The sequence below is a fragment of the Empidonax traillii genome, unplaced genomic scaffold, assembly GCF_003031625.1.
Source record: "Empidonax traillii isolate 1590-97213 ecotype Southwest subspecies unplaced genomic scaffold, ASM303162v1 scaffold591:size1139884, whole genome shotgun sequence".
Taxonomy (NCBI): domain Eukaryota; kingdom Metazoa; phylum Chordata; class Aves; order Passeriformes; family Tyrannidae; genus Empidonax; species Empidonax traillii.
Genome location: NW_020955784.1, coordinates 17,459 through 44,033, shown reverse-complemented (window position 1 = coordinate 44,033; position 26,575 = coordinate 17,459). Strand labels below are relative to the sequence as shown.

The following is a 26,575-nucleotide window of genomic DNA, read 5'->3' as shown; positions in this document are numbered from 1 at the left end:
GAGGAGGAGGAGGAGGTGGAGGAGGAGGTGGAGGTGTGTGTCTGCTTTGGAGGGGCAGGTGAGCACTCGGGTTCCCTCGGGCCGCGGGAGTAGGGAATGGGAATACAAGGGCTGTGGGAACTGGCACCAGCAGTGGGTTTCAATCCAAGTGCCTGTAGAGCTGCTCTGCAGAGAAGAGAGTGTGAGGGGCAAGGGAGCTGCCTGACAGGCCGGTGCTGATCCCTGGCTGGGCGGTCGGGGGTGGGGGGGAGCTGGGGGCACTGGGTGTTACTGGCACGATGGCAGGCCCTGTGTGAACAGATGAGATGGCACAGCAACACCACTTGAGGTCTTGAGATGGGGCGATCAAGGCTACAACTGGTTATCATTAGCGCTGCTTCCTGTTTAAGGTTGGAGTCAAAGCTGCTTTTCTCTTGCTGTGTTGTGCCTCTTCTTAGATGTTAAGTATTAGATATTAGAAAAGAAATCCTTTACTGTGAGAGTGGTGACGCACTGCCACAGGTTGCTCAGAGAAGCTGTGGATGCTCCATCCCTGGAAGCCAGGCTGGATGTGGGTCTGAGCAACCTGGTCTAGTGGAAGGGCAGAATTATCGAGATTATCTTTAAGGAACGAGATTATCTTTAAGGTCCTTTCCAACCCAAATCATTCTTTCAGAAATGAGGAAGCCCTGCCTCTGAAAACAGAAAAGTAGTGTCCTACTGTCATCTCTGGTTGGGTCCTAATACATGGTTGTGCACATGGGATATAATAGGGGTGGCTTAAAACCAAAGACTCATGTGAGTAAGTGCTCCTCCTGGCTTCTCTGAGAGTCATGCCTGTCCATAGGAGGGAATTTAACTCTTTTTGTTATTATTTATTCATGTAAGTGTAAGGACTAGCCTCTGATTAGATGGAGGGGCTGGGGGTCAGCATCCAGAGCTTTGTTCTTCCCCACATCTTTTCTAACAAATTGTCAAATGCTGTGCTTCTGAATTACAGTGCCAGCTCACCCTGTCTTTGCAAACCCTGGGAAATAACTTTATGCTTTACTTGTAAAAACTAAGTGATGAAGTGTAAAAAGAAGATGAGACTTGCTGAATCACTATTACAGTCAGTTCTGATAACTAAGTGCTTGAGGCCAATTTTTTGTTCCTCGTAGCCCTTTTTCTGCCGCCCTTCCCCTGTGTCTTAGGCTGACCCTGTCAGAGCCAGGGAGACCTGCTGGTGCTCAGGTGAGGAAGACTCAGGCCCTCCAGCAGCACTTAAATTGTTGATATTCTTCCCATTTGTTCACAATCTGATATCTCTGTGTTCCAGTTTTGTTATTTAAGCTTCTCTCAGGGATGACCAGAGAGGCTGGTCATCAGCATGGGGTTTTTATTTGTTTGGCTGGGTTTTGTTTTCACAGAATCACAGAATTGTTAGGGTTGGAAGGGACCTCTGGAGATCATCCAGACAAACCCCCTGAAAAGGCAGGATCGCCTACAGCATGTGACACAGGAACGTGTCCAGGTGGGTTTTGAATGTCTCCAGAGAAGGAGACTCCACGACCTTCCTGGGCAGCCTGTTCCAGTGCTCTGCCACTCACAATGTAAAGTTCTTCCTTATATTGAGGTGAAGCCTCTTGTGTTTGAGTTTACGGCCATTGCTCCTCATCCTGTCGCTGGGCAGCACTGAAAAGTCTGGCACCGTCCTCTTGGCACCCCCTTTTGAGATATTTATACGCATTAAAGAGATCCCCTCCAAGTCTTGGCTCCTCCAGATAAAACAGGTCTAGCTCCCGCAGTCTCTCCTCGGGAGAGATGCTGCAGAGATGGTTTGGTTTTTTTAAAACCCAGCTCAGCGCCCCTCTGCGCGGGCAGGCCCGGCAGTCGTGCGGCGCTGTCCCCCCGCGGGGAGCCCCGCCGGGCGGGGGCCGGGCTGGCCGGGCCGGGGGCGCGGGGGGCCGGGCCGGGGCCGCGCCATGGGCCGAGCGAGGGCCGCCCTGGGCCGCAGCTGCTCTGCGGAGCGGTGGGGCCGCCGCGCCGCCATTCGGGGCCTCTCCGCGGGCCGGGCTGGGCCGGAGCAGGAGACGCGTCCGCGGTGAGTCCCGCGGGGCACGGGCGTGGCGGGAGACCCGCATTCCCGCACGGCGAGGGACGGGAGCGGGGCATGGAGCCGGAGCCGGGACCGGGCCGGAGCCACCCCTCGCCTCCCCGCCATCGCGCCTCTGCTTCCGGGCTGATGCCGCCCGCGGCTCCAGCCTGGGTGTGCAGCTTGTGGGACACCCCCGGAGCCCTTCCTGAGAAACACGGCAGCCGCTGGGACCGCACCGATGGACACCGTGGCTTTGAGCCGCGCCTTTCTCTGTGCATTCTGCTAGTAACGCCTTCGGGTTACTGCCAGGGCGCAGGACAAGTTTAAAAAGACACATGACGATTGTTTACTGTTTGCGTTTCTCAGCTGTGGCAGATCGAGACAGTTTCACTTTCAGTTCTCGGCGCTTCAGCCCTTGAAACGGGAGCGGATACTTATTTAAAGGGTACTTAAGCGAACCATTAGTTTGAGTTGTGCTTAGAGACAGAGAGAGGTCTCGATACATTGAATTAGGCTTGCTGCTAAAGGGGCTTTGCTGGTTGATTTCTGCGGGGAAGACAGTTGAGGTACAGTCTGAACACTGTGTTACAATATGGTGAAAATAAAGGTTTTTACATTTTACTCTTTAGTATCAACACACTCCAAGATATTTTTCAGTTTATATCCTGTAATGATGTGAATTTGCGTAGATTGTAGTTCTAAACCAGAATCTAGACTAGTTTATGCTTGTTGTAACTGTGTGTTAGAGATTCATGCCCTTCATGATGATTTCAGTGCAACTGGGGTGAACAGTCTGCAGGCAAAGGTTTTATTTAATACCGTACTTAAAGGTGAGAGAGAGAAGAAGGTGATAAGGACAGAACAAAAATCTTGACTAAATAAAGTAGATTTTTAAAAACAACTTTCAGAACTCTGTCATAAAGTCCACAAGTCCCATCCGTGTTGATTTGAAAGTACTATATAATATTATTTGTTTGGATATTAATAAATATTACCTTTGCAGACTAGGAGAACATGCTAGGCTTTGTCTTTGAAATTTTTTACTGAGGATCTGAATAAAGGCTCAGGAGCAAAGGCTTCTGAGTTGCCATCCAGTCACTGAGCAACTGGAGTAACAATGTTAAAGATTTTTAACCTGGATGCAGACGGTTACCTAAACATGGCTTTGTGCTGTGCAGGTGCACAGCCTGAATGCTAGCCAAAAAGAAACTGGTACCCCAAAGTGGCTTTCTTACAGATAGGCTCTGTGTTCCTTGGCACGTAGTACAAAATGTGGGATTATGTCTCTAGGGTGCTCAGTTTTAGTTTTCTCTAGTAGCGTATAGAGAGAAGCAGGTACTGCTAGACAGGAATTCCTCCAGCCTGTCGGAGACACCAGACAGTATCTGAGATAGAGACATGCTGTTTCTTTTTCATACACAATGTGTAAAATTGTCAAAAGGTGTATTAACATCATATTTCTTATTTTTTTCCCTATATCAGTATTAGTGAGGCTAATAGGCTTAGAAGACTGAAAATGAGGGATCTTCACATCATCTTGCATCTACAGGATTGTGGCTCTGCACTTATGTTAGTTAAGAATTCCAGCAACATAATCCCATTACTTTTAAAATCATAATGTGGCTTTGTGAAATAAGGCAAAATGGAGGAGAGATATAAAGCTGCTAAAAAAAAAAAATTGTGAAAAGCTACTTAAAATACAGGTTACAGAAGGCAGAAGTCATGAATGTTTCTGCCTTCTTAGAGATGGAGAAAAAGAGAATGCAGGGACAAAACCCTCATTGCAGGGGAATTCTTTTTTATTCCAAATGTGTGATTAATTTACATAGAATAGATGGCATTTGTTCTAAACTGTAGTATAGGAAATATCAGCAACAGTTACATTAAACGAGGAATAAGAACTTTTTTGCTTTATTATCCAGGAGAGAAGCTGTGAATACCCTCTCCCTGGAAGGAGAGGCCAGGCTGGATGGGGCTTTGAGCAAGCAGGATACTGGAAGGTGTTCCTGCCCGTGGCAGGGGTGTTGGATCTAGATGATCTTTAAAGTCCCATCTGACTCAAACTCGTGTTTTGTTTTGGTTTTGTTTTTTGGTTTTTTTTGGTTCATGCAATGCCAGGGCATGATATATAGGGCATGCAATAGATAGACTGATGTAACCACTACTACTACAGACTGATTCAGGCTACTGGAGTGAAATACATTTGGTCTTACGTGACATGAATTCAATACTCTTCCTCTGAACACTTTTTATTTAAGGGAATACATATGTCTGGACCCTGTAGCATAGGACCTTATGGAAAGTCAGGAAATTGGTTAAACGGATGGCAGTTTGACTTGTGAGATGGTGACTTACATGTCTGATAATTTGTCTAGAACAGATCCCCTCTTCCCTCTTATCTTACGGTAAAGCTTTTTTTTTTTTTTTCTTTGATAGCAGACTATTTTCTCCAAGTTGGGAGACTTTATCCTCTGCTTTTAGTAATAGTGGCTCGCATTAGGGCTGCTAGTACCATAGTACCATAAGAGTGGCTTTGGGGAACACACCCAGTTATGTCAAGGTGCTCTCTGGCCTTTTCTGGTGAGAAACCACAGCAAGTGTTTGTGTATAGCTGACAAGAACTGTCTCTTGAAGGAGGGTGGAGTCTGCAAACAAGCAATCCTGGAAGGGTACAGAAATCAAATGGGTTGTGTTCTGTGCTTTCAGACCAAAGGCTAAGTCTTGAAAACATGATCCCTGCAACTGTTCCCACTGTCCTGAGTGCTCTATATTTATGCTGCCACAGAAAGAACTGGTTACAGTCGGAGGAGAAACACAAGAAACACTAAGGACTGAAATGCAGTTGCACATAAAGTATCCTCATCATGAATAGGTACACAACTATCAGACAGCTTGGTGATGGGACCTACGGCTCTGTCCTCCTAGGGAGAAGCATTGAATCTGGAGAGCTAATAGCCATTAAAAAGTAAGTATTTTCTTACGTTACTTAACCGTGGATAGTCCAGGTTTTTACTTTCTAGGTCCACATCAGCTTGGTCATACTGGTTTAAGTACTTCACGTTCCATGCAGCTTTTGTATTTGGAGTTGTGTTGGGGCAGCTTGCAAACTCAAGTTCCTTGTATCCTCCAAAGCCCCAGCAGAAGATAAGAAGGGTGAGATATACAGGCTTATAGTAGTGCTCTGCTACTATGTGCAGTCAAACATATATTTTGTATATTATTTACAGTGTTCTTCAATGCTACTTTGGAAACTGCAGCCTCTTTGCTGCTGTTTATGTGGATCATAGATTTCATGGTCTAATTTTCAAAGTAATGTTAATACTGCGTTGATAATGAACACAATGGATCTCATTGTCCATTATCTGTATCTTTATATCCTGTTACGTCTTTTCATCTTAAGATTTTCTTGAACTTCTTGAGAAATTAATTTAATTTTCTCTGCCGCTTCAGCAGGGACCTTAGCTGTAAATGGCTTATTTGTCCTAGCTGTGGTAAGAGACAGCTGTAAAGCATTGCAGGCACCTTCCTGAAATACCGACCTTGACCCAGAGTCGTACTTATCGAAAGAGCTTTCACTACAATGCTGTTTTGTATGAACAGTCAATAGCTGGCTTTATCAACTTTTCTAAATCCCCTGTGTTGAGAGTATTTTTCCTGTATAAAGCTTTGTCAGAGGCACCTTTCATTTTGCATCGTGGGAGATTCTCAGAAAATTCAGAACAAGCCAGAAGATGGTATTCTCTTAGTTTACATGTTAATGCCAGGCCATCATTAAGAACAGAAGTGGACTGGTGGCTGAACACACAAGGCAGTAATTGCAGAAACACTGCTTAACAAAAAAATAATTCAGACTCCTTCATGACATGAAGGGCTTGTAGTTCTTAAACTATTCTAATTGTAAGGACTGATTTAAAACTGGAAACTTGCTACAATATTAAGTAATACTGAATTATTCTTAAACATGGAAAAGATTCAAGGGGTGCCTAACTCCATCTGAAATCCACACTCTAAGCAGTTGAATATTGTTCTGTGTTTTAATCTGAGCTCTTCTGTGTGTGTGTGTATGTGTGGGCCTTTGTCCTGCTGGTCCTAAAGTACACATTAAAAGTTTCATTTAAAAGAACTGAGTTGTAATCAAAATGTGTATTAACAGATGGGACCATACATGGCACGCAGATAGTACGTTCAGTGTTATATTCTGCCTTAGGAGAAAGCAGATCTGCTACACTGTTTCTGTTAGAGCAGAGTTGCTTATAAGCTTGAAAGGGAAGACAGAATTTGAAAAGCAGTTGGGGTGATAGATGCACCTTGCAAGGGAGGGAGAAACATGGGGAGCAGTGGACACAGAAAAATGAGGAAATACAGCTTAGAGGGGAAAGGTATTAAAATCTCAGAGAAAATCAAAATATAGAGAAGAGGAGCAAGGAGAGTATGATAAAATTGGAGACCCAGTGAAGTGATTGGATCTTCATTTGATTTGTTTCAAAACTGTCCTTTGAGTTGTTCGTAATTGTAGTCCTACTCTACTCCACCACATTGTATACTGGAAAGAAAAATTGCATACCCTGGCTTGTTGAAGGCTCTGAATTATTTTCAGCAAGATATATAGATATATCCATACAGAAAAAGGCAATCCTCTGTAAAAGTAATTACTATTCAAGTGTAATTCTATTTGAGTGTGTATTCTAGTAATTCTATTCAAGTGTACCTTGTGAAGTTTTTTGACAAAGGAGCTAACACCTTATACTTTGATGGAAGAACTGAATTGTTAAGATGTAATGAGACTTACAGGTCTAAGACCAGCTTATGTTGACTGTGCATTAATTGTTATTTTCCCCTCTGCTATTGTAGAATGAAGAGAAAGTTTTATTCCTGGGAAGAATGCATGAACCTTCGAGAGGTTAAGGTACTTGTTTTGTTCAGTGGTTGATTTCAAATTACATGATCCCTGTAACATTTTAGGATAACATCAAATTCTTCCTCTTTATCAAAAACTCCCCCCAACATAATCTGTGGCACTTGATGTTACAATTCCGATTCAAGAATCTGCATTTGAATGAAATGTCTGTAAGTGTTATAAAAATGCTTATTAAATTTCTGTAGTTCTACAGAAAATCATTTGGTTGTAGAGAGCTGCTTCCTCCTTGCAGTGAGCGGTGTGTGAGTGCGAGCGTTCCTATCACGGCACCTGGAGTTGATTGGTGTTTGTTTTTCAGAGCTTGAGAACACGTGCCCTTTTCACAGCATTAACTTTTGTGCATACAGTTGTTCCTCTATAGCTGGCTTGAGGGCAGACATTTAACATGAAATTCTGATGCCAGCAAAACTTTAGGGGTATGTTCTAAGGACTTCCTTAATTTCTAGTCCGCTGTTGAAAACGTGCAGAAAACCTAGGTCACTTTTCTTACAGCACCGTGTATTGGTACTGTATTGCTGCAGCAACAATGAATGTTGAATACACTGAAAATCTAAAAAGAAGGGAGAATGAAGGTCCACATTTGCTAGTTTTCACTGGGGTAGAGTTAATTTTCTTCATAGCAGCTTGTATGGGTCTGTGTTTTGGATTTGTGACCTAAGCAGTCTTGGCAACACATGTGTGTTTTAGTTATTGCTGAGCAGTGATTGCACAACCTCAGGACTTCTCTGCTTTTCATGCTTTCCTGCCAGCAAGTAGCCTGAAGATGGGCAAAAGGGTGGGAGGGGACACAGCCAGTACAGCCAAACCAAAGGGATATCCCATGTCACATTGTACTCAGGAACAAAAGCTGAGGAAAGGAGGAGAGGAAAACGCTCCGAGTGACGCTGTTTGATTTCCCAAGTCACCGTTTCATGTGATGGAGCCCTGCTCTCCTGGACGTGGCTGAGCCCCTGCCCACCTATGGGAAGCAGTCGATCAATTCCTTATTTTGCTTTGCTTGCATGCTCAGCTTTTGCTTTACCTATTACACTGTCTGTCTCAACCCATGAAATGTCTCACTTTCTGCCCTTCTGATTGTCTTCCCCATCCCACTTGAAGGAATGAAGAAGTTCAGCTGCCCACCAGGGTTAATCCACGATATCAAGGAAGACTTTCCAGGGTTGTATGTAGTCTTGATTGTAACCTGGCTATTGCCAGTGCAGGTGCAAGGAGAGTGTTAATTCTGCCAGTAGGAAGTTACTTATAGAGAAAATGCAGTTGTTTTGGTGCCTCCAGTGATAACAGATAGCTGGCTTTTGAATGACCAGAGCATTAACTTAATATGTAGACTGTATATGTATCTGTAATACTTGTAGATCTGGTCCTTGTTCTCAGAGTTGTCTGATGATTTAAAATATCAAAGAGTTTTTGAAGTCAGTTCTTCTGCATCAGTGAAATAAGGTGGGGTTTTTTGTTATTAGATTAAGACCCCTGTAAAATCGTGTTTATCTTTTCTTTTTCTAGTCTTTGAAGAAATTAAACCATGCCAATGTAGTAAAGCTGAAAGAAGTTATCAGGGAAAATGATCATCTGTATTTTGTGTTTGAATACATGAAGGAAAATCTTTATCAGCTGATGAAAGAAAGGTATGTAACAGCATCACCCATTCCTGATATATTACTTGTGTCATGCACTTTGAGCACCCCTTTTACTGTTGAAAGGACTTTGGATCTTTTGTTGAGGGTTAGATCACTATGGCTTAAAGCTGCATGCTGCAGTAGGAGCTGTGGCTGTCACCTTTGAGCATATCCCAGCCAGTTTAGTGAGAGTTTCCAATGTGTCTTCCCAGATTTGCCTGGCAGATAAGTAGGGCCTTCTTTTCAGAGTTAGGAACTATGGGCTTTTAACAGCCCTTACACTGAGGAAGCATTGAACCTAGAACTTCTGATTTCTACGTAGGTACTCCAACCATGCTTTTTCTGTAAGAGAGTGGTTTCACCACCTTTCTTTTATGGCTTTCTCAAATAAATTAATAAACGAAAAGTGGTTGCAACAGTAATCCAAAGGGATCAAATTTTGGATTTTCCTTGCAATTTGAGCTGACATGTCCACAGACTGTCCATTTCATTTGTCAGCATTCTGAATAAAATCTAGCTCTTTTGTATTTGCTGGAGCATTAATAAAGTCTTAATTCTAGCCTTTGGGCCATGATAACATCCTCCAGAGGATAAGTGGGGGCAAAATAGCTCCCTACTTTGAATTAATCTCTGAGGAGGCCATTTTCTCTCTATGGACCATAGTTATCAGCCTGACAGATAACAGTAATCTTCCTTGATTTAACAAAGTAAGGTTATTTTTGTAACATACTTGTGAATATTGCATAAAATACTTCTTTAAGCATAAAAACACCTACTATGCATGCACAGGTATAGAACAACTTAAATCAGGTTGTATATGAATGCTAATTTTTAATTAAATGATATAATGAACTTTGAGGAAATAGTTCAAGTGTATAACACAGAAACCAATTGTCTTTAGGAATTTCTTAGAAGTGCTTGATATCCTGTCTCCTTGTGAAAACAAAAAGGGCAGATGTTTTGAAAAGTGTGCTCTGCCTAATATTCTCTACAATTTAGCTATGCCTTGGACTTGTTAGACATTGTATAAATCAAATATTTAAGGATGTGATTTATTTGCTTAATTCTTAGTTAAATTGCCAGTCCTGCTTGAAGGGACTGTAGAGGATGTAAGGCTTTCTGTTGAATTTAAAAAAGAAGGGCAAATACGAAAATCTCTAGTAGCTGATCTCGCTTCCGAAATCTATGATAGTCAGATTTTATTTGAGAGGAACTGAGTTCAGGAATTTGAATAAGCCTCAGGCCATCTTCTTGATTTACTGTTAGACTTTCTGAATGAAATTGTCACTGATTTCCACCCCAAACCATCTCCATATGCTGGTACAGAGCTGCCTGATCAGGCATGTCTTACCAATTCCATCTTGGTAAGGGGTCTCACATTAAACTGCCTGTCGTGGCTGATCTTCCCACATGAATATTATGAGGAGAAGAGCCTCTGGTTTTCAGTGATAGCAGATGAGACTGTTCTTCCCTGATAAGAGGCAGAAGTAGCAAACTAGCTATTAGATAACAAGGGTAAGTCAAAAGTATGTATTGTATACGCTCTACGTGAAAGGCCAGAAGAAGCTGTGTTTGAAAAGCAGTAAATTAGCATGAATCCTTGCTGTTTTGGCAAGCATGCCTCATGACCTGTACATGTCATGAAGTAAAATACAAGCACAGGGCTGGGCAGAGAAAGGATTGAGGGCAGCCCAGAGAAGGACTTGTGGGTGTGGGTGTATGAGACCTCAGCATGACCCTGCAATGTGTTCTTGCTGCCCAGAAAGCCAACTGCATCCTGATATTCAGTGGACCTCATAGTCTTAACATGACACATAGTCTTAGTGTAATATCATTTGGCAGTTCTGAAAATATGCACAAATTTTGTTGGAGAAATAAACTACATGAGAGTGCTTAAAGTATATCTAGCAGTTTTATTGTCATTGTTACCTTTTATCTGTGGTTAATAGCATAAGGTACTTTAATCATTAATATTTATTTCTTCCCTTTTATTCCACAGAAACAAACTGTTCCCTGAGTCTACAGTTAGAAATATTATGTATCAGATCCTGCAAGGGCTTGCATTTATCCATAAGCATGGTAGGTAATTACACAATTACACTATTAACTTTAGGAACAGGAATGATCAAAAGAGTGGCACTAAATGAGAGGTTCAGATTACTGAAAATATCTATATTTTTATGGTTGCCTGATACTTTCATCTGGAGGTTTGCTCAGTTCCTTTTCTGTAGATTTCTACTTTCTCAGACTGGCAGCTGGTCACTCTCCAACTCATCTGATGTTAATGGACACATTCTGTGATAGATATAGAAGTCCCCTGAGATTGGGAATAAAGGAGAAGTTACTCTTTTCTCAAACTACAGACAGAGACGGAATAAAACACATTCTCTGTAAGATGCACTTAAAGTCACTGAGTGACAAACAGCTTTCGTTGAATGACCTTCCAGCTAATTTTTACAGTAATGATAAAAACTGTAGCTGGTGTACCAGCCAGTAGTAACAAGACCCACTTTACTAATAAAAAAAACCCCAAAATGAATACCTTATTTTGGTGATAGCTTCCTCATCGTGTTTTGCTGACCTCTGCAATTCTGCCTGCTAAATACACTGTAGTGTCTGTTGCTGGGCAGCTCTCTGGTTTTTCAGAAGAGAGCTAACATCAGTAGCCAAAGTCCTGGAAGTGAAAGGCTTGTAGGACCAGAATTTCAGTTTTCTTGAAGAACACATTTAACTCTGTTTTGCCAAAAATTTTCAAGCTAATGGCTTTATTCACTCATTTAGTGGCACTTGGATACTCTTCTGAAACCAAACTATAAATTCCAGTCTGTTCCAGAGAGATACATAATATGTAAAAATAGAAAAATACTATGATTGATTTGCAGAAATCTGATCCATTTTTTTTAATAAATTGTCAAATGGATCACAACCTTTCGGAGTACCTTTTTTGTTCAAAGACCTGCTACACACTAGACTGGTATTTCTGCCACGATGTTGCAAATCCATAGCTAAAAACATCTGTATGGCAAACCTGACAGGATGGTCTTGATGGTCTTGTGGCTGACAGTGTAAGAATGGGTGTCCCAAGACTCTCCCTGCCACAGTTCTCAAAAAAATCACATGAAATTTTTTTTTCCCTCTCCATATGCCTCTGTTCTGCTCCTGTATGGCATAGAAATGCTTGTCAAATAAACTTTCTATGTTCTTTATCCATTCAAACTCTTAAACATCCTTTCATATTTGAATGCACAGTTGATTGCTCTTTTTACAAGTCTGCCATGAATTAAATTGCCTCACAAGCCTTCTGTCAGTGCACTGCATGTCTGTGCAGCGAATACAAAAGTGATTGTACTAAATGCCAAGCACAGCCTTGATTGCTCTGTCTGGTACCTTCTCTAAAGAGACAGTAGTTCTAACTGGCACCAGAACATCTACTTAAGATCCACAGGAAGGACACAGTCTGCTGGTTAGCATATATCCACAGCGCTGTGTATTCAATGCTGTCATACATTAATCTTACAAATTAAACAGAGTATAGTTATACTGGACAATGTAGACACATCCCATGTGAATTCTCTGTAGGAGCATATTTAAAGCCATGGAAAAAATAAGCATGTTGGAGGGTCTCTGAAAATGAGGTTGTAGAGCTCTATTAAGGTACTACAAAGGGAACTGTGTATAAAAATGGTGGTCTCAGATGCCTGCAAGAAAGAAGCTTAGGGACAAATTTTCCAGGTTAATGGTGGAAGCAAATTTCAGAGGTAGAATTCAGTGATATTCTAGCCCTGTTTTCTCATTTGTATTGGAAGAGCTCTTTCCAAATGCTCTTCTGTGATCAGGTTTTGCTGAATGCAGGAAGCACTAAAGAAAAACCAGAGATCCGCTGATAGGATGAGGAGTAGCTGACTGCTTGCAGATTATTGTGTTCTCAGATTTAAAAGGAAATTCATAGTGAAAAAAAGTCCTGTTTTAATTTGTATTCTGTTTAAAATACCAATTTATGTTATGTATTGATATCTTCATTGGACAGTTTTCAGTTAGAATGATACTAACATTAAATGTGTAAATATTTTTCTGTTAAGGAAGAGTCACTTGAAAGGGAGCTGTCTGAATGCTCTGAATTGTTTTAAGATAGTCAGCTTGTGTATACTGTTCTTCAAAGTGTGACTAAATAACCATTGTACTGACCAGCTCTGTTGACCACATAAGACTTTGATCTCTATGTGGTGCTATTCCAGCTTCTAAGATAAGAACTAAAGCAAAACAATCCAGATGGAAAATAAAGGATACAGAAGTGGGTGACATTGCAATCACATCAATATTTCACTTGAATTTTAGGGTTCTTTCACAGAGACTTGAAACCTGAAAACTTGCTTTGCATGGGACCAGAACTTGTGAAAATAGCAGACTTTGGTTTAGCCCGAGAAATCCGATCTAGACCTCCATACACCGATTATGTATCCACAAGATGGTAAGTGCTAGTACTCGCCTACATTGTGGGAATTTGCAGTCAACCCTTTAAAGTAGTACAGTATTGAATTTGTGCTGATTGTAATACCACTTTTGATGCCTCCTCTTTATGAAACTTTTATTTAAGCTTGGCATAGTTCGAAAAGCTTCAGTTAGGGCAAGACAGTTTACAGAGGGCAGCTGCACAGGAACAAAGAGGGAGGTGGTAAGGTAGATGAGACATGCTGGAATTGCTGCATGTCAGGCAGAACAGAGCTCACAGGAGATTATGTAGGTTTTAATTCTAGAAAAAAAATAAAGTCACACATATAGGATAGGAGAACAGCTTTTTAAGGTATGTTTGCTGTTAACAGCAAAGAATGATGAGGTGAGCGTTTCATGTATATCTGTTGAATTGCACTGAGGGGATTTGTTTCTTTTTTTCCTTCTCTTACAGGTACAGGGCTCCTGAGGTCCTTCTGAGATCCACCAGCTATAGTTCTCCAATAGATATTTGGGCTGTTGGTTGCATAATGGCAGAAGTTTACACACTGAGACCTCTCTTTCCGGGTGCCAGTGAAATTGATACTATATTCAAAATTTGCCAAGTCTTGGGGACGCCAAAGAAGGTAGCTAAAGTGACATTCCACATTGCAATGATACTAGAGCTGTTCTACAATGCAGGATGGCACAGTGTCAGTAAGCATAAAAGTAATAAATTTTCCTGCATACTGCTAATTTATGGTATCGATCTCAGATACACTAAACTAAATTAAAACTTATTTTTTGTGTAATAAGCATTTTTTAATTATGCTATAAAACCTGACATTTAGAGGAGGAGAAGTAGAGAGCCCTGAACAAAGTCTTTAGACCGATTTCATTAGGTGGAAATTTTATTTTGTCTTGCACATTGCATATAAACCTGTGGTTTAAGAGGCTAAAAATAGGAATCGTGGCAAGACTCCTATCTCCTGATTCCATTTGTATCCTTGGTTTGGTCAGGTGTAAAGCGAGACTGACTTCTCACCAGAGGTTTGTGGTGAGTATTCCCCGTGAAATCTTCAATACAGTCTAGAGTGAGCTGTACACAGTCTGTTACTGATAAGAGAATATATGCAAAGTGCTTAGGCACTGATATTTTACAGCTGAACTCTTTCTGTGATTGGAAATCTCATTCTTCCAGAACGACTGGCCTGAAGGCTACCAACTTTCAGCTTCCATGAATTTTCGCTGGCCTCAGTGTGTACCTAACAACCTAAAAACTCTCATACCTAATGCAAGCAGTGAAGCAGTGCAGCTCATGAGAGACATGTTGCAGTGGGACCCCAAAAAGCGGCCAACAGCTAGTCAGGTTTGATTTTGTTTTCTTTTTCTCACGTGTGCATGTGATGTTTCCTTTCACTGCAAGGCACCTTTTATAGACAGTCATTTAGCAGTTTCTCAGGGCTGCAGTTCTTAGAAGGGAGAAGAGCAGAAGCTAAGAACAATTTACAAGGCAAAGGTTGGTAATTAAAAGAGAGTAATCAGCCTTTGCATGCAACTTAAGTGCTTGGGGTGTGTGCTCAGTGATCAAAGGTGTGACTGCAGCATGTGTAAATGCACCTGATCTAAGTATTATCCACTGTGAATAGCAGCAGAGTGAAGGGAGGATATATGGTTGCAGGCTCTGATGCCCTTCTGTGGATGCTCTCCATTATGTCCATCTCACTCTTCTGTTGGGGAGCCCAAAACTGGACACAGCACTCCAGGAACAGCCTCACCTGTGCTGAGCTGAGGGGAAGGATCACCACCCACCCTGCTGGCAGCACTCCTACTCATGCAGCCCAGGATACTGTTAGCCTTATTTGCAGCAAGGGCATACTGGTAGCCCATGTTCAACATGGCGTCTACCAGGTCCTTTTCTGCAAAGGTGCTTTCTGGGTGTTTGACTCCAGCATGTACTAGTGAATGGGATTATTCCTTCCCAGGTGCAGAACTTGGCATTTACCCTTGTTGTAAGTTCCTGCCAGCCTCTTTCTCCAGCCCGCTGAAGTCCTGCCAGATGGCAGCGTGACCGTCTTGTGTATCAGCCCCTACTTCCAGTTTTGCATCATCAGCAGACTTGCTGAGGGTGCACTCAGCACCACCATCAACATCATTAATGGAGATGTTGATCGGTATTTGCCCCAGTATTGAACCTCTGGGATACACTGATACCTCCTGGCCTCCAGCCAGACTTCGTTCCACTGATCACTGCTCTCTAGTCTTGCCTAATCAGCCGGCTTTCAGTCCGCCTCACTCTGTTCATCCAGCCCAGTGTTGCCTGGACAAGGCTGGCTTTTGCACGCCACACTCCGCTCAAGGGCGCTGCAGGTGTGTCCCAACATCCTGCATGTAAGCATTGCTCAGGTCATCAGTATGGCACATGCTGATGGTAGTGTGGTAGCCACTGCTTTCAGACACCAGTACTGTTGTGGTAATAACCAACTAATTAAATAAGCAGGGCACCTTTTCAAAAACAGAATTCTGGGTTCAAATCTGGGTTCAAATCTGACTTGACTTCAGTAGGACTATAGCGAAACCTTTGTGATTCAATTAGACCTTCAGTATAAATTGTAATAAAAAGTTTTAAAGCTAATTAAAACAGTTAAAAATGAAATAGATTTATAACTCTCAAAGGTAATGAAAAGCAAAAAATACTATATTAAGAGCAGTAACAAATCTTTTACAGTAACACGCAAATGGTGAGGAATCTGAGCTTTTTGTAGTGAGAGGTCTTTGGGAAGAGAAGACTTGAAACAGCAAGATAGGCAGAGATCACTTGCCTTTACTAACAACTCCTAAATTACTTGTAAGACAGGATAAAAATATTTTAAACATGTCATTTGGCTAATTAGCATAAAGGTTATATTTCTTTCACTCGATTCAGGCTTGGAGCTGGGAAATGGAAGAGATGGGATGTCTCTGGGGGCATTAGAGTTTTGCTGGCTGAATATGTGATGATGGTCTGTGTGTTTGCACATGTGTGTGCACACAGACACAAAGAGACGGCACATAATGAGATATGCCTTGAACGTCATATACCTGGTTAAGTATCTTACTTCTGCAGAACCTTTTCCTTTTGTATAAGTGTCCACAGAGGATTTGATAACTTGGTATCTCTGGAAACTATTCTAGTATTGCATGATTTTTCTGAAGTGGATTGTGCTCTCTAGAATCTGGCACTGAGAGGTGGGTCTTCTGCTGTTTTCTACCCTAGAAAAAAGGAATCTAAATTTCAACTGAGACGCAGAACTGGGGTAAATTAAAAACTTTGGTTTTCTCAACCTAATATTTTCATTACTTTTTAGGCACTTCGATACCCATACTTCCAGGTTGGGCATGCCCTGGGTGTTCAGGAACTGGCAAAACAAAAGGAAGTGCATAATAAATCATCTCTGCATATTAAGCCTGTCCCTCCAGTACAGCCCCCACCGAAACCTCATGCCCGAATTTCATCAAGGCCTTTTCAACAAAGCCAGTCTTCTCAGCACGTGGTGTACCCATGTAAGACAGACAACTCTGGGACTGAGCACAGTAACTACGTACAGGAAGATAAGTCTAACCAGATTCTTCTGCCTGCAATTCACAATAAGGTTCCTCAGCAGGTAAAGGTCTGTCTAGCATAAGATAAGCTTCCTGATATATTGCATGATTAGTCCTAATTATGTTTCTTTTTCTGATTCACTTTCAAGGTTCTTGTACTTCTACTGAAAGGACAGTGAGCGGAAATAAAAAATAGCTACAACTTTCTGCTAGAAACTGGAAGTCTGTTGACATCTAAATCCAGTTGCTATAAAATAAGAAAGTTGATTTCTCATTTCAGAGTCATTTTATGCTTCCCTTTGTTGTAGAGCACCACTTAAAGGATGACACTATGGTTTCATATGAGTAAAAAAGGAAGTACAGTGTTCAAACTATAAAGGGGATTGATGCCAGAGAGAAAATTATTGAAGTAAATAGAATTGAAATTGGGGGGAGGAGGCTATTGCCTTCATCCATTTAAGGCATCCAGTTTATTGACTGGGATTAATAGTTATTTTGAACTACACTGGACATAGAAAACAGCAGATTCTTCTTTTAGCTTAAGAACTACCCTTTCTGTTGGCTGTGTGAGGAGACTGGATTTGTGAGACAGATGACAAGAGCAAATGCTGCTGAGAGATCGGCCATAAGTAGGGGCTGCACTGGGCACGAGTCACACAAGGTTGAAATGTACTGGTGAGCCTAAATGACTGAAGAGGCGCAAATTTGTACCTATGCTGTCCTGCAAGAGACATTTTATCCATGTTTAGACACAGGCTTGTGGAAACATAGATGTGCATGCAGTTTTGTACTCCCACCATGGGTCTAGAAGTGAAAATTGAGCGTAAGGGTGTTGTTTGGGAGGTGCATATTGAAATATAAATAGAATCGGAATTGAGACCCAAGAAATTTCTTCTTCTGTCAGTTCAAGATACTTTATTACAGGATGAAATGCAGAAGATAAGTAATAATATGGTCTATATAACAATAATATTGTGTTCTTAGCATGTTTAATGAAAGATGAAGGTTGCATTGTTACAGCTCTGCTACTGAGAAAAAAAGTCCTCTTTGTTCCTGTCATCTGGTTTATGCTCTAAGCACGTGGGTTTGTTTCTTTTTAATCTTTATGACAGAAAACATCTGCTGGGTCTGAGAATATAAATGGTGACCTTAAACCAAAACCTAGGCGAAGATGGGGACATCTTACTAGGACAGTGAAGAGTTCTGAAGACTGGGATGACTTAGAAGACCTTGATTTCAGCTCTGCCATCATAAGAATGGACTTGAAAAATAAGAAGAGGCAGAATGATGAAACTGTTTGTAGGTAAGGGTTTTTTTATGTCCAAGTGCTATTTGGTCTATTTCTTAAGCCTTTTCCTCTTTCTTAGTAATGTTGCTCTTCATACTTTCCATGGGTCTAGAAACATATATCTGTACAATTCCTTGTTCTTTTTTTTTTCCCACTGAAAATGATGCTTGGTTTAAGTCTCCCCAAGTTAGTCTTTGAATATATATTTTATATTTCACTTGTGGACCATTTTGACATACTCCACACGTATAAACTGTTTTGGAGGACTCTAAGCTGCAGTTTCCATGGATTGTACAGAGTAGAGAAAAACCTACTGAGTAATTCATAAGAAACTTTAAAAGCAGAATATAAGGGAGCTAGAAACACAATTCCCTTGTATAGTTGGAAATATTCCCTGTTGTCTGTGTGTTTGTAGTGTAGCAAACACAGTATGAGGAGATGGGATGGAGTTGAGAAGCCCAGCTGTGAATAAGCATGTGGTATACAAATTGGACTAAGTGTAGCAATTTTTGAATTATAGATTTGAAAGCATTTTGGACCTGAAGCCTTTGGATGCTGTAGGCTCTGGCACCAGTGCACGAACTTCCCATGCAACGCTCTCACGGCAGGACACTCCCACATTGCGAGTTTCTGCTGCAAAGCAACACTACTTGAGACATTCTAGATACCTACCTGGTTAGTAAAACATACTTCTTTCTTTTTCATCCTGCAATTCCAAGAGCAGTGTGAAATGGTTATTGGAACGTTAGCCATTATCCTTTGAGCTTGTGGAAGGGGGCTACTGCTTAAAGAAAATGAGGAGAGCAAGAGCTTTGCTCATTAGATGGCCATGATACAAACTGTATTCTGGCAGTCTAGCAACTGAGAAATGCTGCTTACAAACAAAGGGACAGGATTGTTGGTACTTCTTGCTCCTAATGGATACTCTTGTACTTGGAAGAGTGTTAGAAAATGCTGTAAATGTGCCAAATTATTCCGTTTTCCCTATAAAGGATGAGACCGGTCTTCTAGACTGGAAGATAAAGTCCTGTACATTTATGTCATGAGTGTATAATACCATGAACAACAGTGGGAATATACTTTTCTGCAGCTTGGAGTAAAACAGAATGTAGATCCATGTCTCTATAGAGAATTACATGCCTGTCTTCATGATAACCTCAGCTATACTGCGACCAGTGCTGGGGTGGGGTGAAGTGCAGGAGGCAGACATGTCTGCCTGTAGTTAAAATGAGGTGAATATAAGTGAATTCTTTTTTTGTAAATTCTGTTTATAAAGGCAGTGTTAGCTGTTCATTCACTTGTTGTACTAACACTTCAAAGTTATTTAAGTAAACTAGAAGGTATTGTGACAGCAAACTCACTCTTTTTTCCTGAAACAATTAATTGACTTTCAAATTGGCTCACTTAAGCACAGTTTTGGTAGCTAAAACTTGTTTTACTAGAGGAGATTGTAAAACACATTGATCCCAAGGCTGCTTTTCCCTTCTCATAAATTGTGAGTGCATCCATGCATGTTATGTACCCTGTTTAAATACGGGATGTATATTCAGTGCAAATAATAGGTGACATGAACCCTCCTGCAAACTGTTTGCGCGATCAGTGGTTTCAGTAGAGACACTAAAGAAGAGTACAGTACTATAAGAAATGGAATTGCCATTATTTGCTCTCTGGTTATCTTGTCATTAGGCTTTTACAGGAAGCGTAAGGTTCACCTTTTGTGATTTGAGAATATTTGTGGCCTTTTGTAAGTAAGGATCCTGTCCTGGATATAAGCAGCCATTGATACTAATGGAACTACTTACACTGCTATGTGCCTAGTCATAGCATTCCTGTATGACGAGAGGATGGGAAGCAACTCAGAGAGTTACTGAGAGGGAGAAAGTTTTGTTTAAGTGGAACCGGACATCTGCTGTAGGATTGTGCGTCAGGTGGAATGCATGCAAGCCTGTGTGGCTACAGAGATTTCAGCCTAATAATCTCTGCATTTTTTGCAATAGGAATAAGCACAAGGAATAGCATAGTCTCCACTTCAAACAAAGAGTCTGTTCCGTCTAATTCATGGCCCAGCTCTGGTTTGTCTGGCAAAACTTCCGGTTTGGGAGGAAGTATCAACAGGATGAATTCAGGTAAGAGGCTGTGCTTAACACTGTGAGAAATGAAAATAAGTGATGTCTCTGCAATTCCCCACGGCTAGATTTTGGGGTCACCCATTTCTAAAACATTGTCAGCTCCGATGGTGCTTGCTACTTCATCTTTTCTTTGTGATAAAATCAGTTATGAGCACTGTTGCCTAGATTTGGAGACTCCCTGAAACTGAAACGTAGTCATTTCTTTTACTGAATCCCCAAAAGTCTGTTTTGAAGTACCTAATGCATAGAAAGTTGGACAGCTTAGGTCTGTTCAGCTTGAAATACTTAATCTTGCTTTCAGTTTCCCTCTTCAGTTTTCGTAAGTCATATTTTCTGGTTTCCAAATTATTTTAGCCCAGCTGGTGCATAAATTACTGTCAGTAGAGGAGGAAGCTGGTCTAAATCCATACACACCATTCTTGTTACATGAATAAAGCAAAGAAAATCTATCATCATGTCTTTTAATTGATGTTGTTTAAAATAATTAAATAATTGTAGCTTAAAAATTCAGAAAAAAAGCAAAACTCTTCAATTTTTCTTCTTCAGGTTTTTTTGGCATTTGGTATTTCAGGTATTTAATCACTGTTGTTGAATTTGAAGTAATTAATATGTAGAATTTTACATTAGATTTTACCAGATATACTTAAACATGTTGATGTTGCTAGATTGTTTCTTTTCTAAACCTTTGCTTCAGGTTTTCATGTGATATTACAGTTCTGCAGTGCCCTACTTATTTTGAAAATGTTTGACTGAGAAAATTTGTATTGAATCTTGGCCCAAAGAAACATTTTGGGGTTTTAGACACTCTCGTTTTAAAAAACAAAAAAACTTCTTTGATGTAATTAAATCAGAAAATTGTTGTTTAAAGATTCAAGATTGAAGGATGTTGTAAATAGCTAAACTACATGAGAACCTTTATATACATAACACATATTTCCTTCCTGGCTCTTCTACAGTTTTTTGATGCTTTTGTAGCTGCATAGGATATAATTAGATTTTTCCCTTTTTTATTTATTACTGTCGTTTCCCAAAATATGCTTTGCCACTGCTCTAGTACATCGTAGGCACATGTGCAACGGCTCTGGTCTGTGCATGCTAATTTGTTTAGTATCCCCTTCTGCTACAGCTCTAGACTGTTTTGTTCCATTTTCTGTGGCTTATCCTACAGGTCAGTCAAATCTGTTCCTGCTCATCTTAGGGACGAGTTTTGTAGCTGGCTTTACAAATTTGGAATGTGAATCTGGACCACATTTTTAAGTTGTGCTCTCACTGGGCTTCAGTAAGACCTTTGTGTAGCACCAGAGCCCCGTATTTCAATGCATAGAAATCAAGAGTGAATATATTTGTTTGACTCAGTCGGTGAAACTCAAACAAAATAATTCTAAGTAAAATGTTAAGTTTTGAGAACTTTGAGAAACCTTGAAAAAGCTGAGATGTCAGGGAGAATTGCAATTCTCCCTGATAGGTGGAATTTGTACCTGTTTTCCATCTATCTGTAATGCAGTCTGATGCTGACAGTCTCCTGAATGCAGGTGCATATAGGAGCTGTGAATTTCTAGTGTCTTCAGTTAAGTTCTTGTTCTCATCAGTCCGTGATATGGCCTGGTCTTGAACGTGACCCATCAGTGCACAGCTTTGTTGATAATGTGGGAGATCCATTGTGTTGAGCTCAGGTGTTCCTTGCCATTTCTTTCAGGGTCCACAGGATCAAGCGGTCTAACTATTGGTTATATCCCTTCATTTCTGAAGAAGGAAGTAGGTTCTGCTGGGCAGAGGGTTCAGATAACACCAGTTGTGGATCCAGCTTCTGGTAAGTATAGTATCAAAGTTCTCTCTGTCCCTTGCTCTGTAATCCATGCTATATGTATGCAGCACTGAGCTACTTATCTTTGCTTTACTTTATTTGGCAATATTTGACTGACTGGAAATACTGTTTATAACCTTGCAGAACTTCACATAGAGAAGAATTTGGGGGTTTTTTTTGTTTGTTTATTAAATATTTGGGTTTATCTGCAGCATATTTCAATGGGACCTAGAGGTTGGTGTGAACCAACTGACCGGCACAGAATTCACTCTTGGCAAATCAGTGATGTAAATACTCCTTGTCTGCTAAGGTTTAAGACATTGGATCCACTACTATCTCACATCAGCAAATTCTATTAAAAAAGGAGGCTTATTTCTTGGAGAAATAAGGATCTGGGCCTGCATCCAGTTGCTCCTCAATGTGAGAGCTCTCACTGAACCTTTACCTCACATAGTTTTCTTTTGTCCTTTAGATTTTGCTTCTCTGACATCAGTCAGACCCCATCCGGGATGGCCATCCTTCAGTTCCCCCACAAAAAGCTCCCCAAGGTTAATGCCTCTCCCACCACCAGCTCAGCCGATCCATGGGCGCGTTGACTGGTCCGCGAAGTACGGCGCTCACCGGTGACTGTGGAAATGCTCTCTGACCAGTGCATGCTGCCCATAACATGGTGGCCAACGTGAGACAGTTTGATACTGTTTTGTATGCCTGTAAATTTAAAAGAGGCAGATCCTCTATGAATTAGACATTTTGAAGGGTTGTTTTTTACTTATTTGCATTAATTTGAATGCAGCCTTGTACCTTTTTGTATAAAAATGTTTTGTTATATAATTGGGTCCAGTTATTTTCATAAAACTGATACATTTTGTATATATGGCTTAGGGGATTTGGCATTTTTATACAATAAATTTTTATAATGAACTTTAAAAAAAAAAAGAACTTTTTTTTATTAGATTGAACTTTTTTATAGAAGTGGATAAAAAAAAGCAAAGTGGTGCAATATTGCAGTGGAAGAGAAGTATTGAGAAACGGGCATTCATTAGACATTTTCTGAAGTTTATATGCTAAATGAGGCTGTATAATTTCAGTGATGCCATGTCTCGATGCCATGCTTCTGTTGTCCTATGTTCATTTGCTTCATACTGGCATTAGAGGAGTGAGTGACTAAACTCTCCTTTGCAGTCACTGAGATTGCTGAAAGTCAGTGGGAGGCACTTTCTTTTTAAATTTATTTATGCCTTTAAAAGGTTTTTGTTGGACTGCTATCCAAATTTACCAAATCTGGAGAATCTTCTTGTTTGGTGGAGGGTAAATACCCTTCTATGGATCTGTTTTCTGATACAGTGCTCTTTTTTCCTGCTTCAGAGTTTCTCCTTGGTATTGTTCACTATGAAATAGAATATGGACCTACCCTGTTAAATTCATTTAAATGTTCTAATGATTTCTAAGGAGAAAAAATCATATTCTTTCTTCTTTTTCTTTTTTGGGAATATAAGATCTGAAGACATATTTGAGACTATTAACAATTATGAAACTTGTTTCAGAGGAAAAGAGTATTAGTGATACAACAGCAAGAGAATTTAAGGAAAGATATCTATGCAGCTGACTTTTCACAACTGTCTTAAATCACTTTTGGGAAAAAAAAAACAACCACCAAGAATAACCACCCAAAACAATCCAGAGGAAATAAGTCAGTTTAAGCGTATTTAAGTTCTTACTCAGTTCTTCTTCACTTCAATACATCTTCATTTACAATGTGAAGAATATGTCAGCTTTTGTAAGTTAGGCCTGCAGGCTCTACAGGAGAAAATGGAACCTTACCTGGTCCCGTTAAGAAAATGTAAAATTCTGGTTGATTTCACGGAAACTGATACAGCCCTTTGAAGAGTAGTTTAATTCAGTTTACAAGAGAGTATGAGTTATATCAGGTTATAGAGAAAAGAAAATAGCCCCATAGCCTGGTTTAATTCTGCTCTGTAAAGGAGTGCCAGAGTCCACCCGTCAGCAGAAGATTCATTTAAGTCACAGTCAGCATTTGGGTGTTTCCTGCACCTCCTTCCACAGAAGGAAGATAAAACAGTTCAGTGCTGTGGGAGAACCTCTTTTAGAGCTGTGTTTTGGATCAGCTGCCAAAGCTGAGGTGTGCTGAGGAAATGCATCTTCCTGCAGAAGTGTGCAGAAATTCTCATCTTTCTGAGCTCATTGTCTGAAGGCAGATTCTTTATTTATGAGACTTAAATCCAGCCTAAAGGGATCAGACAGGTACAGTTCTCAGCATCCAGCTGTTTTGTGGGAACTGAACGGTTCCTGTGCCAGCGAGATCCTCTCCATGGGATCTGCCAGCACACACAAGGGGTAGCTGCTGCGGACTGGAAACCAAGAATGCATTCTGGCCTTTTCAGTGCTTCCCATGGAGAATTCAAGGATCCCTCCCCATGAGATTTCAAGGAAACTGTACCCTAGAGTAGGATGCTGGCTCAGTGCTGCAGGGGGAACCACGGGGAGCAGTGGTCACTGTTTCCTCATATGGGCTCAGTCCACAGTGAGACAGCACAAGACAGAGGGAACAAAAGTGTGCATGTAAGACTTGCACATGCCAAAGACATCTTATGTGTCCCTCTTCTCTGTTATCTGTGCACAGCCAGTGCATAACTCCAAACCATACCTAACTGCTCCCAAAGCAGTGATGCCAATGCTTAGCAGTAAAGTAAAGCAGCCATTCAGTTTCTAAAGCATATGCTGATGGTGTCTGTTGGTAAGTGGAGAGGGAAATATGTATATTTGTGTTAGAACTGGAAAGATAGTTGTTTCTCTTGGTGGAAATAATATCTGTATTTATGTCTACATATAATTTAATTTAATTTATCTCTGTCTCAAGAACAAACACCCTGAACCTACCCTAAGTATCCCTGGACCTAAGAAGGCAATTTAAGTAGTCTGGTCTGTACACTTAAATCCTAAGAGTAGGAGAAAGAGATGAGCAAGTCATCAGAACGGGCTGCTGAGGCTTGGATTCATCATACCTAAGTGTGAGCTCCTTTGTTATGAGCTGACTCTTTAGACCTGTGGTGAGTGAGAATCATCTCAAAAGAAATCTGTCTCACCTGAGAACGTACTAGTGTTCTAGAAGTGCCTGAGTCTCTCCACTAAGGATGGGGACAACTCAGAGATTCAAATAACACAGGATGAATGTGTGAATTTGGCCTGTAATCTCTGGGCCTTTATCAGACCTGCAGTGATTTTTTTGACTATAGCATTCAAGCTTTAGTCAGTCCAGCAAAAAGATTAGAAAAAGTTGTACATTTTTTATTTTGGCATATCTCCTCCTTTCCCAAGGTAAAGTTTCTGTTTTTGGAAAGAAAAGGTAATAATCTTGATGTTCAGCATCAATTCTGCCAGTTTTAACTTAGTGGCACAGAAAATTAGCTAAGTATAATGGCAGCACCTGTATCCTTTATTTGGAAAAGTTCTTTGAGCAGGATGGAGCTGACTGAGTTTATGTATTTTATTGGGCTGTCTCAGTGTGCAATACAGATACGGAAAAGATGGAGGTCCTTATTATACCGAAATCTGGACAAGCAGCATATCTGAGAATTTATGATACATAACCTACTACTTTGTGCTTTAATATTTAGCAGGATCCTTATGCAAAACGTTTTTAGAATTGTACTGTTTAGGATTTCTCAGGCTTAGGTATAATGTATAATAATAATAACAACTGTTGGAAGTAAAGGAGTCTGACAGTGGATTCATTCACCTCTGTAATCCAGATTTTCCTAAAAGTATTGTGTAAGTAAGTGCCATGATGTTAGCCAAAAAACCAAACCCATGCCAGAAAACCCACTTTCAAGGTGTTTCTGTATCTAATATGGCTCTTTATATGAGTAGGATGTTCTGTAAAGTGAGGAGGAAAGTATATACTGAAAGAGCATTTTAGAACTTAACGCGGAAGGAGGGGGTAGAATTGTCAAAGTGAGTGAATAAGTAATGGTTCTTGTTTATTCAGTGTTTTTGTTCAAAACCATTTTGTTTGTTTCACTCCTTCTGCATCAAGTGTCCTGCCCAGAATAAAGTTACTCTTGAAGAAGTGCTACTGACTCGAGTCTTGCTCTTTGATTCAGTCTTTAATAAAAGCACTTTAGTTTGCCTTTTGTTTCTTTGGTTTTTAAGTTGTGGGTTGATTGATTGGGTTTTTTTTAAATAATCCTTTCCTGTAGTGCCTTCTTCGAGGAGCACTGCAAGTTTACTGGCCATGTGGTTTGAGTGCATGTAATTTTTGCAATATCCTTTGAGCTCCATGTAAAGCTAATTGCTTAGTCCTTGGATGTCAGCTCCTCAGAACCTACCTACAAGGCTGCCTCAAAACAGAATATGTGTAACACCTTGGATGGGCAGACAGTTGGACTAGATTGTTGTGGGTCCCTTCCAAGGGAAATCTATTCTATTCTATTCTATTCTATTCTATTCTATTCTATTCTATTCTATTCTATTCTATTCTATTCTATTCCGTTCTGCTCTCTCCTGCTTTCAAGGCAGTAGAAGCTGAAGATTGTTGATAATTTACAACTCCAGTCCTTTTGTAAGCTCTTAAAGTGGGCTGCAAATCAATTGAACGGCTGAAGAACTAGGTGAAAAGTGCATTTAAAGAGCAACGATGCTCATTTTAACTAGGGGGTGTGTGTAATGTGAGGAGCTCGTGGATTTGGAAGTGACTATAATGGAATGGAAATCATGGACACCTGGCTTGAGGGACA

General features: G+C 40.7%; 1 protein-coding gene across 5 annotated transcripts; it reads left to right on the top strand.

Moving 5' to 3' along the window:
• Positions 1-17: 17 nt before the first annotated feature.
• Positions 18-25,910, top strand: ICK (intestinal cell kinase). 5 transcript variants are annotated; one of them, XM_027898333.1, is made up of 14 exons: positions 18-58; positions 4,763-5,021; positions 6,908-6,962; positions 8,478-8,599; positions 10,590-10,669; positions 12,926-13,058; positions 13,494-13,665; positions 14,220-14,387; positions 16,366-16,662; positions 17,713-17,903; positions 18,409-18,563; positions 19,886-20,014; positions 21,714-21,827; positions 22,294-25,910. In XM_027898333.1, exons 2-14 carry the CDS (start codon positions 4,921-4,923, stop codon positions 22,446-22,448), a joined length of 1,872 nt encoding a protein of 623 aa, XP_027754134.1. In that variant the 5' UTR covers positions 18-58; positions 4,763-4,920; the 3' UTR covers positions 22,449-25,910. The 5 variants fall into 5 exon arrangements, with proteins under 5 accessions (XP_027754134.1, XP_027754135.1, XP_027754133.1 ...); XM_027898334.1 differs by having other exon boundaries at positions 27-58; positions 4,842-5,021; XM_027898332.1 differs by lacking the exon at positions 18-58 and adding an exon at positions 1,939-2,062.
• The last annotated feature ends 665 nt before the right edge of the window (positions 25,911-26,575 follow it).

Bases quoted from the DNA above. Each gene is read 5' to 3' on its own strand.
- ICK (XM_027898333.1), top strand. From the start codon at position 4,921: ATGAATAGGTACACAACTATCAGACAGCTTGGTGATGGGACCTACGGC. The intron at 17,904-18,408 runs GTAAGGGTTTTT...TTTGAATTATAG, and splicing joins AATGATGAAACTGTTTGTAG to ATTTGAAAGCATTTTGGACC. The intron at 20,015-21,713 runs GTAAGAGGCTGT...CATTTCTTTCAG, and splicing joins TATCAACAGGATGAATTCAG to GGTCCACAGGATCAAGCGGT.